Source organism: Amblyomma maculatum, chromosome 1 (genome assembly GCF_055883805.1).
Source record: "Amblyomma maculatum isolate TAMU_Amacu chromosome 1, ASM5588380v1, whole genome shotgun sequence".
NCBI classification, from domain to species: Eukaryota; Metazoa; Arthropoda; class Arachnida; order Ixodida; family Ixodidae; genus Amblyomma; species Amblyomma maculatum.
The window spans coordinates 107,909,699-107,921,876 of NC_139344.1; the positions used below are offsets into that span (position 1 = coordinate 107,909,699).

The 12,178-nt window shown below is 45.0% G+C and overlaps 2 protein-coding genes across 2 annotated transcripts in view; one reads left to right on the forward strand and one right to left on the reverse strand.

Annotated features, from left to right (window-relative positions):
- The window catches only part of LOC146203462 (uncharacterized), a 34,111-nt gene extending 28,244 nt beyond the window's left edge, over positions 1 to 5,867 (forward strand). The window contains exon 3 of the mRNA XM_084588781.1: positions 3,089 to 5,867. Coding sequence (XP_084444907.1) covers positions 3,089 to 4,230 — 1,142 coding nt within the window. The 3' untranslated portion in view covers positions 4,231 to 5,867. The remainder of the gene's footprint in view (positions 1 to 3,088) is intronic.
- Positions 1 to 12,178, reverse strand: part of LOC146203463 (uncharacterized) — an 83,314-nt gene that overhangs the window by 21,202 nt on the left and 49,934 nt on the right. The window contains exons 7-9 of the mRNA XM_084588782.1: positions 12,009 to 12,084; positions 11,792 to 11,900; positions 1,114 to 1,165 (exon numbers count right to left, since the gene is read on the reverse strand). Of these exons, the coding sequence (XP_084444908.1) occupies positions 1,114 to 1,165; positions 11,792 to 11,900; positions 12,009 to 12,084 (237 nt within the window). The remainder of the gene's footprint in view (positions 1 to 1,113; positions 1,166 to 11,791; positions 11,901 to 12,008; positions 12,085 to 12,178) is intronic.

Genomic DNA, 12,178 nt, shown 5'->3' on the forward strand with positions numbered 1-12,178 from the left:
TCAAGCCTCTAAAACTTTTTTATGATATTTGTTACGTCTTGCAACTTCTGTGAAGTAAGGGCAACAAGCGCTTAACCTAGCTGTTCGTCGCAAGCGTGCATACAGTGCATACATGTTTTATATATTACATGCATATATTTTCGGTTCACATATTTTAGGTCGTCTTAGGTGCATATATGAAGTCATAAGTGCATACATTTCGTTTTTGTTTTCCTACTGCGGTGTTAGAACCTTAAAGACAGACTTTCGTATCGTAGCCTTTTCTTAATGTCATGTACCTTAGTCACAATTTGTGCCTGCCAGGACGTGCGGTGTTTCTGTGCCCGGGGGAGTTTGTGTGTGTGTGTGCTAATTTTGTTCGCAAACATTCGCACTCAGCAAGCTGTCGCAGGGCATCTGACTGCTCCCAGTTGTTTCTAACGTGCAGTCTCCTCTCTTTCTGGTTGTCAGCGAAACTGACCAGACTCAGTGACTTCGCTTTGCACATGCTCAAGTCTCCATTCCGATGATTTGTTCCGGAGAGTAAGTGTTGCTCGTTCCTTATTTCTTCCTTGGTTTTTATGTTATCCCCGTGTTGAGATGAGACACGCCGCTTGTTTTTTCGTCGCACCGCAACCACCACCATCACCGCCACGTGCGACCCCACGCTGTCACCGATGTGCAAGTCGAATTCCATGACGTAGCCAGCACCATTCGTAAATATATATACCCTCTGCATTCTCGGTGTCCCCTGTGCCTGCAACGCGTTGGCTTCATTATTGCCCAGATGACCTCTTAACCCCGCAGTGAACTTTCCAGCAAAGTTGCTTCTTTTCCACTGTCGAACAGAGTGCATTTTGACAAGGCAACAGCAACGTTCTGCCAAAATATTCGTGTCTCAGAGCAGTTTAAATGCAGTAGTCTGCAGCAGAACACGACGAATTAGCACACAACTAAGATCCGGTTAGTGCACACATACAGGTTCCTTTAAAATTAAAGGGAGCAAAGTTTGAGCATTAGTTAATGATTCTTCATATTTATGTATGCAGGCACAATTATTCCTTTTTTCTAACTGGTGCTCCTCTTGTACACAAGCCGTTTTCAATACTAGCCAAGAAATAATAAAACAATTACCTTTTCTTATTGAAGGGCCTTGCACACCATTGGAGACCATGAGCTGACCATCCTGTTGGAAATACAACACGACATATGGTAGGGAATTACTGAAGTACCATTTGATATCGCAATATCACAACAAACTACTTGCAAATCCAAATAAAGTAGCAGAGTGGAGGTGCATTCAGCTACATTGGAAAGCTCAGTTTTTGTTACACAGACTCGAGCATCATGGACCTGTTCCAGGGATGTATCTGTGAGGAACGTGGAATTCATTGCAACTAGAATCTCTAAAGTCTCTTTTTCTACCTCTTGAGGCTTTGCAGCCCAGGCAGTGCTACAGAAACCCTACTTGAGACAGCAATATTGTTCTGATCTGTTTATACGCATGACGAAGACTGTACACATGTAATATGACACGTACTGTAATGGAAATTCCAATGTATCTCCTATGGGGACCACAGTAAATAAGGGGCGCGAATACGTGGCAACTGCGCAAAAAACTGCATGCAAGAAGTTGCGTGTAGGAAAAGGAGCTTGCTGGAAAGCCAATAAATGATGTAGGGAGGTCTATAGTCTTAACTGTTACGTGAGTTGTCTGCATGGGATACAATGTGCTTGACCATCTGCATTGCACACGCGACGTCAGCATGCACACTTCATTGTACACGCGAATGCAGTCTCGACAGCAGTGGCATTGTTAGTGATTTCTGGGCAGTGGAACTTCGTTTTCGGTGTCTATTGTATGTTATTTCTTTAACAGCACCTGTGTTGTCCGACGGACATTGGCAGACGGCGATTGCAATTCGTTTTCATGTCGTGAGGAACGTTTTGTTGGCGTGCCTGTTCAAACATGTGCAAGCGTCATCACCACTGTCTGTCCTGTCCTGTACGTATGTATGCTTACTGCTGCCTGCATTTAGCAGGGTCGAACAAATGCAATCACTCACACTATCATGGCGTCAGTAACAGTTCACTCCGATGCTTTGCTTAGCTTGGCTGAACCTGTTTGGCTTACACAGCTGATACTGCACTGCAAGCATGGTGGATATGACATTTCACAGGCGCCTCAGCTCCTTGCCGCATAAATGAAATTTAAATTTTAAGGAGACAGGCTTTCTCTTCAATTAGTAACTCTTATGACATGCACTTCCATAATGCAATTAACAATCCTAATGCGACATGCATAATTTAGTGGTGGGTTTCGAAGAGCCACAGAAGAGAATAAAAAGTACAGTAATCTCGTACACAAAGCTGTCAAGGATGCCCAATTGATTCATGGTTTCCCATGTGACATGCTCAACTAATGGCAGTTTCCCTTCTGTGCTGTTTGGTCCACATAGTATTGCTAGCGTACAGGTCAACAGAGGCTCCAGTGCTTCTGTACGTGCTGCAGTCACTGAGTGATTAATTAGTGGTCATGCTATTTTGTTCAGGTCATTTCGTGCCGGAAGCGCTATATTAGAGTGACTATTCAACAAGTGAAGTGCATATTGCACCTACGTCACACAGAGTTCGACTTTATTCAACTGGCCTTATTAAAGTCTTATATTCAATGCCTTCCACAAAAGCAGCAATCAGAAGTTTCAGTGGCGGCAAGATGCGCCACTGTAATTGCATATAAGGTCGAACTCATATATACGATTTGTTTGACAGCATATCCATTCTTGGTAATGAACCAAGCAAACGGTGTCAGTATAGTATTTGTTGATCCTAATGGGATTTTTATGATGCATATAATGGAAAAAACTAATAATGTCTGATATGTTTTCAGAAAGTGCAACAGATGCTGATCATGCATCTTTTCAATGAGAAGGAGACTTATTTGTTCTGGACAATGATCAGTGCTCCGGTGTACAGAGAGAAAAACATATATTTCACCTTGAATTACAGCATCTGAAGCCATGTTATGCTGTGAAAGTGTCAGTGACTATCTATACTGATGACGCATATTCTGTTTGTTCCCCGCCCCCAACCGTAACGCCTTCCACAGCGCCCGCCTCCTCCGATGACCGGCACGCAGTTGATGCACACGCAGTCGATGCACGCGCAGCGTCGGATGTGACCGGCGATGGGGACTCGGACTCCGAGGCACCCCCGCCACCAGGCTTCTACGTGAGCACTGCGGCAACTGAGGGCACCGAGACATCGGACCAGGAGTCCGTATCGTTCGCCACCTGTGGCCCGCGTGCAGCCGCCGCTCCGCCGGCGTCACTGCGCTGTCAGTGGAACGACTGCCAGAAGCCTCTGCCAAAGACGGGCGTAGGCAAGATCAGAGTGCACACCTGCCCCACCTGCTACGGCTACTTTTGCAGCCGTGCTTGCCGCAACCGGCACCGTGATGCCAAGCGCTGCGCCCTAACTCGAATCTCGAACCTCTGCCAGGAGGTGCTCCAGAAGATTCGCCTCGACCAGGTCTCGCGGCAGCACCTCTCGGTATGCGCGCAGCGTGGCCTTATCTCGCGGGGCCGCGGCATCATTCGGCTGGTCTTCCAGGGGGCGCAGAGGGCCGCACAGTTCCTTGAGCGTGGCTGGAGCGACGCTGGTGTGCGCGGACAAATGTTCTACGTGGCTCGCGATGATCTCCAGCCGCACGACATGGGAGCCCGCGTGTACGCACGCGTTCGCTCCCTGTGTGACGAGTATGACCCCGAACGCAAGTTTGTCCTCGTGGTCGCCGTGTGCGTGACGTACGAGGCAGTCACAGCCGCGGGCACTGGAGCCATCTCGCGAGAGATGGTCGTCAAGGCGGTCAAGCTGAGGTTGAGCGGGCCTCTGCCAGAAGACGATGTCCAGACGCTCATTCTGCCTGTGGCGTCGCCGGTGACCGCGGGGTCCAATGGTCTGTTGCCATCCCAGAAGCAGCGCCTGCAAGGACTGCATCACGTCGCCAGGCAGCTGGAGATTAGGGGTGTCGACCTGAGCGCCTCGTATCCAGAGCTGTATGCTAAGATACGTGCATTCGTGGACACGGGAGAGATGTTCTCCCCAGTGTGCATGTTCCCCACGGACGCCCGCACAGGCCAGGTGTTCATGTGCGTGGTGCTGCCACTGGCCGACCAGGAGCTGCTTGACAGGATGGCTGGCACTCGGAGTGCGGCAGCAGTCAAGGCCAAGAAGCGCTGGATGTTTTAATGGGCACCAGCACAAGTGCGGACAGAGATGGTGGAACAAGTAGTGCATGGAGACCAGTGATGATTATGTCTCAGGCGAAACTAGGGTGCATGTGTTCACCTTTTGTAGTGTGCTGTTACAGTTGAGGTCAAATGCCAGAAGTTTCAGCAAATGAAATTTGAGAAAATTTTTCTCATTCTTAACAGTATGAAAGCGACATTGCAACATATACATCAACTTTGGCGAGGCCACTAGTCAAATAACCAGCTAACCAAACAACAGTTTGAACTCAACATGTGGGAATATGCCCTCGTTGCGCACCTTTTCTATCTTTAATGGTCACCGAGTGGTTTTGGCAGCGGCACATTAGTAGCACTTGTTTCGCCGCCTGCCAATTTCTTGTGGTGCTTGTTTACAATATGGCCCGTTTCACACAGCCACCAAAATTTTGGGGTAAGTGCAAGATCGCAAACTTAGTGTAAGCACAAATGAACTCACAGACTGCAATATCCACCCGTGGTCAAAAGAGCACAGTGTTACTTATAGAACCTACCAACCTCTCTGCAGTCGTCGTATTAACACGAAGCAAGTTGCAATTTGGTAATAGTAGGCCAAGTTTGGTCACAAGGACCAGGCAGCATGGTTTCCTAATATTGAAATCGTACAAAACAGAGCACCAGCTTAGGGACTCAAAAGAAAAATCGTTAGGCTCATAGTGGCTCTGGGAATTCAGAACCAATACCTCTCGCATAGGGGGAGAATAATCTCTTACCCACTGAGCTTTGATCTCATTTGCCAGTAGTGAAAAATAGAGAGGTGGTCGAAACAGTGAAAATAAATATTATCTGTTTAATGCGTAGCATAATATGGTGGTGTCCGCTTTTCATAAACTAGCGGGATCTTCAATCAGGAAGAGCTATTTAATGACACGAGCAGTGAAACTCCTACAACTTGAAGTCAAAAGATGGTGCTGTCTGGGAGCTAGAACATCAGCCTTCAGTGGCACCCTGCAACTTTTCACGTTTTCAGCCTCTGTCACACAATGAGAGTGTGGCACATAGTGAAACAGTTTGCTAATGAGTAAAATGTGACGCTGCCAGGATATAAAACATCCAGCCACTGGGAAGCATTAAAAATGGTGATATTAAAGAACTCTGCTTAGGTATACAGTGTGTTTGCGGCTGGACAAATGGCAAATGACAAGGTGCAGTTGTGATATATAAAATGCAACACTAAAAAGAGCCACTCCATCACAGAGTATGGCAGAAGTGAAGAAAATAGCATCCGCCTCAGTTCTTCAGCACAAAAATTCATCTCATAAAATCCCATGCACTGCATATGGATACTTATTCATTGAAAACAGTACCTATTTAAACCTGTGGTTTTTAGACTGTACTGAAAAATACTGCAAAACACGACTTTGCTGTCATATTTATGCAGAAGGCTCAGGTTCTGGTGAGGGAGCCAGCAGTGCATCCCAAAGTGAGAAGACTCAGAATTAATTGAGCTTTAGGAATAAAGTTTCATGAAACAGGAGAGCTCTTCACTGCTTCTGAGAAAATTGCAATAGAGACAGATTTGGCCCCACAGTATAGGCGATGCGCAAAACGCCGACAACGCCGCCTGTCGCCAATGCCGCAAAGCGTAGGCGGGCTCGGGTCGGGCGCTGTTCATGTCAGCCTCTATGCGCGCGCGCGCGCGTCGCGTTTTCGTCTTTGGTCGTGGTTTAACTGATATAACGCCCTGTCAATCTTTAGCAATGTCCGGGAAGAATTTCTGCGTAGTTGATTTTTCAAACAGACATAAAACCTTGCCAGGAACACGTTTGTATAAGTTTCCAGTGATGCTTCACGAGAATGACGGCGGCCGTGAATCGTGGTTTTTCGACGCAGAAAGCAAGCAATCGCACCGAATGACATTTGTTCTGGTTAATGCCATTTTTTTTCGACGCGCTGCTACACGACCAAAGCTAATGCCATTTCCAAAGTATGGTAACTGCGATTGACATGCAAATGTTGGTGCGCCTTCAATATGTTGCGAATATCACTGCGCTGTAAACGAAAGCAGCCTTTAAATTGGCATTCCTGTCTTGCATGCCTTGTAACCAACCTGTTGATTAGGACTATCGATTACGAAGTCAGCGGCAATGTCGGCGGCGTTTGTTTACGAAAGGGCACGGAAGGTGCGCACGTCTGCGCTCGACTGCGAAACGTGCACGAGTTTCAACAACGCATACACTTTGCGCACTAAAGCAAGTGTCAACATCAACACGTAAAATAGGCAGTATCTAGTGTACTCTCCGAAGGCGCTTCTATAGAACCTTCGAGTATCGCCCTATGGCGCAGCATACTACAGCCCCGTTGACTCCCGTACGTTTGCGCCAGATCGTTCGCTCGGCGTATTAAGGCCCGTCGAAAAATGCCCTAGCTTGTCCTCATCAAGAAAACATATGGCAAATTCGTAACGCTTGCCACATCGGATACCGCGAGCTTACCGCAGCGACGCTTCCCGCGAAAGCAGCCGACGACGGAACTCTGGCCGCGTGCTATGCCCTAGTCGTCGCTATGCCTAAGCCCCTAAACGGTTTCACATCAAAGCCGTAGCTGGAAGCGCTTTGGAAATAGTAATTTTTTTTTATTCCTTCATCAAATTAGGCGCTTATTATCCATAATCAACAGAGCATGCGTTTCTGAAGGTGACGAAAGAAATTCGCCGTGTCGGCAACTCGGCGCCGACAGACCGCGGCAGCAGGAGCGACCTGTTCCGCCCGCGCTGGGTTGATCGCATTCGGATGAGTACCTCACACTCATTCGATACCTAAGGTCGTTTTCATCGAATGTCATTATATTTTCTCGGGTAGCAGCAAACAAATATCATTTTGAACGAACGTCATTCGATGGAAAAGGTACTAAATTTACCGTGTGGCAGGGCTGAGTGATAACTATTGATAACTACGTTTTTAGTGTTTTCTGCTTGTCATTGCACCTTCCATGAATACTTCTTGTTTAAATTTGGTTGACTCCGCTACCGGGAATATACAATACGCATTAGATTTGTTAAATGCTTAGCCAGACGATCTTTAGCGTGCATTGACATCGCACAGCACCCTTTGCATTTTGCGTTTCGCCTCCACTTAAACGTGGGCGGCGCGGTCGACTTCGGTCCCGATAACTCGATCTTCCTCAGTAGCCTGAGCTGCTGCGGCAGGTTATTGAACAGACAATTTCCAATATGCGTTTTGAAACTTGTCATGCAATTACTTTGAAGACCAGAGCCAGTGTTCTTGTTGGCTGGCAAGATTACGAAAACGTAACATGTCGCTGTACTTGATATTCAATCTAAATGTTCTAGAGCTTGTTATAAAGCGCGCTGTAATTCTGCAGTTGGGCGCGAGGGTGATACAAATGAAATCAACATGATATTACAATAATAAAATAGGATATAAAGTTTAAATCTAATATGCTCTTGGCTAACCTGTGATGCGGCATTTCAGATATGCTGATATCTCATTCCCCCATGAAATTATCTACCCGATCTGCCTTTTTGACGACGGAATACGTGAAATCCATGCCGTACAGGCAGTGGTAAAGCGCAAGCATGAAAAATCTGAACTCTTGCTACAGGAGCCCAATATGCGCTATTTATCTGATGCTCAGAATTTGCAAGCTCGCTGGCTTTTCCTGCGGTCGCACCGCTACGAAACCGCTCGCAGTTTCGAAGATGCTACCTAGTTTTCTGTAGCAATTTATTGCATGTAAACGAAGCAAGCGTGTACCATGAAGCAAAGAAAGAGCATTGGTTCATAGGTCAAGGAATGAACGAATTAGGGTGGCGTTGTAATGAAAGCGGGGCACCCAAAATGAGCTGCACTTCGTATATATACGCAACCTTGTTTACGCCAGTCTGCAGGAGACACTTGATGCATATGGAGGCGATGCAGTTTCAGACGGCCGTGATATGAAATACATGTCCGCTATTATAAAAGGCGATCCCCTTGCGCACACTGTCACCGCGGAAGTGCCCGCGAGACGCGCACAAACGGCAGATCGCACGCGCGCGCCACGGCCAGGCTTGCCGCATGAGGCCCGCCTCGGGTTCCGACGGCCGCCGCTAGGCGGCTTTCAGTGGCGCCCCTATAGGCGCTGCGCATGGCGTATACTGTGTTGATAGCAATCAAGAAAACTGTCATTAATAATGTAACAGTGAGGTGAGTATATCGCTCGTCAGAAACAATTCAGTGCACTTGTGCCAAAAGAAGCCGACTGCTGTAGCAAGGATAGACCTAACGGTGACAAAACCGAAAGACCCTAGCAGAAGTGATACTTGAGAATAGACACTGTTTATTCTTGGCTCTATTTTAGCAAAAGACGTTGCAAATGAAAAAGCTTTCTGGGTCGTTTTTTCGCCCCACCTTTAGTGACACGGGGCTTTGTCATATAAAGCCCTTCGAGTATAGTCTTCAAAGCGTGCACTCTATGACAAAATACTGCATAGACCCGGTGAAGAAAACAGCTGGACACTTACTGATGAACAGCCGCCTCTATGTTGCGCTTCTCGCACCAATGAGAAAATAGAATGTACCGCTTTGTGAGGTACGGCTGTTGTACAGCTAATACTGGCATTGTGCAGTGTTTTAAGTGGCCATCTAGTGGCAGATGTTGACAGGAGTGCAGCATCAGCAGAGAAGAGCAGCCTTGTAGCTGCTGAAAATGGTGTAGTGGTCAGTCTTGAATGCTGAATGCGATTCTCAAGGGCTCTTGCTGAGGAGAAAATTTGTTGTATATCTCATGATCGACAACTCAGTGCCAAAAATGGTGTTTTCGATAAAAACATGTGATGTCTGTCTTGTTGAATTTAGTGGTCTCGTTATGAAAGGTTATTATTCTCTCAGTAAGTGTTAAGAGCAAACTGGCAAGACTGTAGTTTGCAATGCAGCACACAGGTAGGGTGTTGAGAGCTTGCATTTACTGTGCATGGCACTGATCTCAACTGCTGTATTTCAGTGTGGGATCAAAGTCTTCTGTGGCATAACTGTGTGTCTTCTGCCTTGTGCGAAAAACAGTTAGCTTTCCGAACTGCATCATGTGTGTGTTGTTTTTTGTGCACTTATGAACTTGTGGCGCACTTATCAACTTATGTGTACCTTTACCGTCTGTTTGTAGTTAACTGTCAAGCTCATAACATGTTGTTTTTGATGAGCAAGGCTCCATGATACATGGAACTTGAAGAACAAAAATATTAGAATTCTCTCCCCAATGCTGCACATCAGTTGGGTAGAGCTGCATCTACTTTTGGCAGCTTTACACTTATGGCACCGGCCATGCTTTTGTGGGTGTCAATTCCTCGCCTGCAAGGTCTTTATTTAAAGCATCTTTCAGTAACAGATAGCTTATGTGTAAAATTGTCACATCACCATGTTGTTCTGATACAGTTAAAACATTTAGAGGGACAGTGAGGACAAAATAAAGTTAGCAAATGACAAAGAGGCTACTTTCACTTGAAATGAAGCTTTTATGAGCTAAAAAAATTACAAAAATAAAAGAAACACCGGTATTGCCTCCACTGGCTGTTTTAAATAAAACTTATAGTTAAGAAACCCTTAAAATAGCCTTTTGGAACCTAATATAGAGTTTCATCCATCCATCCTCCACTGGCTGTTTTCTCAAAACTGTGATGACATTTATAGTTCCTTTTTATGGTGTGCACCTCTGATGCTAGGATAGCTGCCATTCACCTACAATCAGTTCTGTTATTGATGCAGCGCATTTGAATTTAGTAGAGGGGAAAAATGCTCTATTATTAAATACAATTTCTTTGCCAATACATGCATCTTATGCTGCTGAACAAACATCAACCTAGCCACAAAGAACCAAACAGTTAATTTTTTTCACGAAAAAAGAAAAAGAAAAAGAAAATTGGATGGAGCTGTCCTCATTGTCCCTTCAAGCTAACTTGCCTCACTCAAATATGACTAGGGTACACAATTTGTTCAAGGCGTGGTTGTTACAAGGCACTGTGAGAGTGCACTTATGTTTGTTGTGTCTGAAATGACGTGTAACATGTGCAAGCTTCACTCATGGCATGTAATTCTGAAGGTGGAGAATTTCTTATACAGTGGCTTCGTTGAGTGCTGATGCCCTGACCAGAATTTTGCTGCATATTGAACTTGGCTACTATTTTTCTTGTGGTCTGTTTTAGATCCATCACTGCAGACAGGGTTCATCAGAACACCGAAAAGTAGATTGTGACAGATTGTTGCTTTGTTGTTTCTAGTAGGGATTCCTGAGAATTCGAGATGTATCTTGCAGTGACAGACTTGATGGCATTTAGGTGGCTTCTATTGCAGAGTTCTCTCACTTTCACACTTTGAATACAGTCAGTAAGACCAGAACCATGAAGTAGGCAACAACAGTCTAACCTTAGGAATACAAAATATGGGAATCACATTCACACATTTTAAAGGTTACACATTATTTGGCATGCTTTCAAAAAAAGAAAAAAGAAAGAAAAAGACAGTCCATTCTGCTATTTTAGATTCCTATTTCTCTACATGCATTTATTCTCCCAGTTAATGTCCGGCAAAAGTATGGAAAAAATTATATGTTAATTAGTGATGTATGCAAAGATGCCAAGTCAGTTACCTGCACCAGCTTTCCATCTTTCCATCTTTACTGATCCACAGTCCTTTATCAAACTTAAGAGTGAAGGTATAAAGCTGTGTTTTGAGGTTACAAGAGTGGTTGGTGATAGTCAGTGATAAAGACAAGCTGAGTAGCACTTTGTCCCGAATCCCACCATTACTGAACAATTTTTAAAACACTCCACAAGCTTGAGTGTGTGCTGAGGATAATTTCAAGTCAGCCTGTACCAATAGATTACGCCATTATAATGACAAAGGGCTACTTTTATTAAAATCGTGCTTTTAAAAGTCAGAAAGCAAAAAAAAAAAAAGAAAACACAGATGTTGGCATCTCCAGCTAATTTCACGAGTAAACTGTGATGTGTTGACACAGCCTTCGAGTGGCTAGGCCACAATGCCATTCAATTGAAAACAGTGATTAGGGAGTCCTTTTCAGCGTAGACATTACAAGTTTGAATCAAGTGACAGGAAAATTTTCTAAATGCAATTTCTCAACAATAAATTCTTTTGTTGCCAGACAAACATAGCCAAAATTAGCCATACAATTAATTTTTACTGTGAACAAAAACTAGATGGAGTTGTCCTTGCTGTTCCTTTTAGGAATAAAGCTTCAAGCTCACATGAAGGTTGTCTCCCCTTATAAATCTTGTGCGCAACAACATGATGGCATTTCATGCCTTCCAATCCATAGGATAGCGATACACCTCCACTGAAAATTTCCAACATTAAAAGCGTGTTTGGAAAAATTATGATATTATGCTCACTCTCTTTGTTAGTTAACTGCCATGAATAAGTTTCCACTATCGTATGTAAATGGTTGGTTTGGTTTGTGGGGTTTCACGTCCCAAAGCGACTCAGGCTATGAGAGACGTTGTAGTGGGGAACTCCGGAAATTTCGACCACTTGGAGTTCTTTAACATGCACTGACATTGCACAGCTTACGGGCGCCTTGCTTTTCGCTCCCATTGAAAAGCGGCCGCCGAGGCCGGGATTCGATCCCACATCCTTGGGAACAGTTGAGCGCTGTAACCACTGCGCCACCTCGGTGGGACTGTATGTAAATGGAAAGCACATTAGTACAAGCCTCTCTGCTATATAAGTATAAAGTTGCATCAAAATAAATGCCATAAAGTAAGTAAAAAGCGTACTGAAAGCTTACAATACATTTGTCCTATCGCAATAGCAGAGGTCGGCCACATACAAAGCTTGCTGCTGTGCCCAGCATTTTGTGACATCTACGAAAAATGAATCCCAAAAAAAGAAATAGGTTTCATGGCTTTAAAATATTGCCCATTTTAATTAACTTTCAGAGATTCACTTACACAGCTG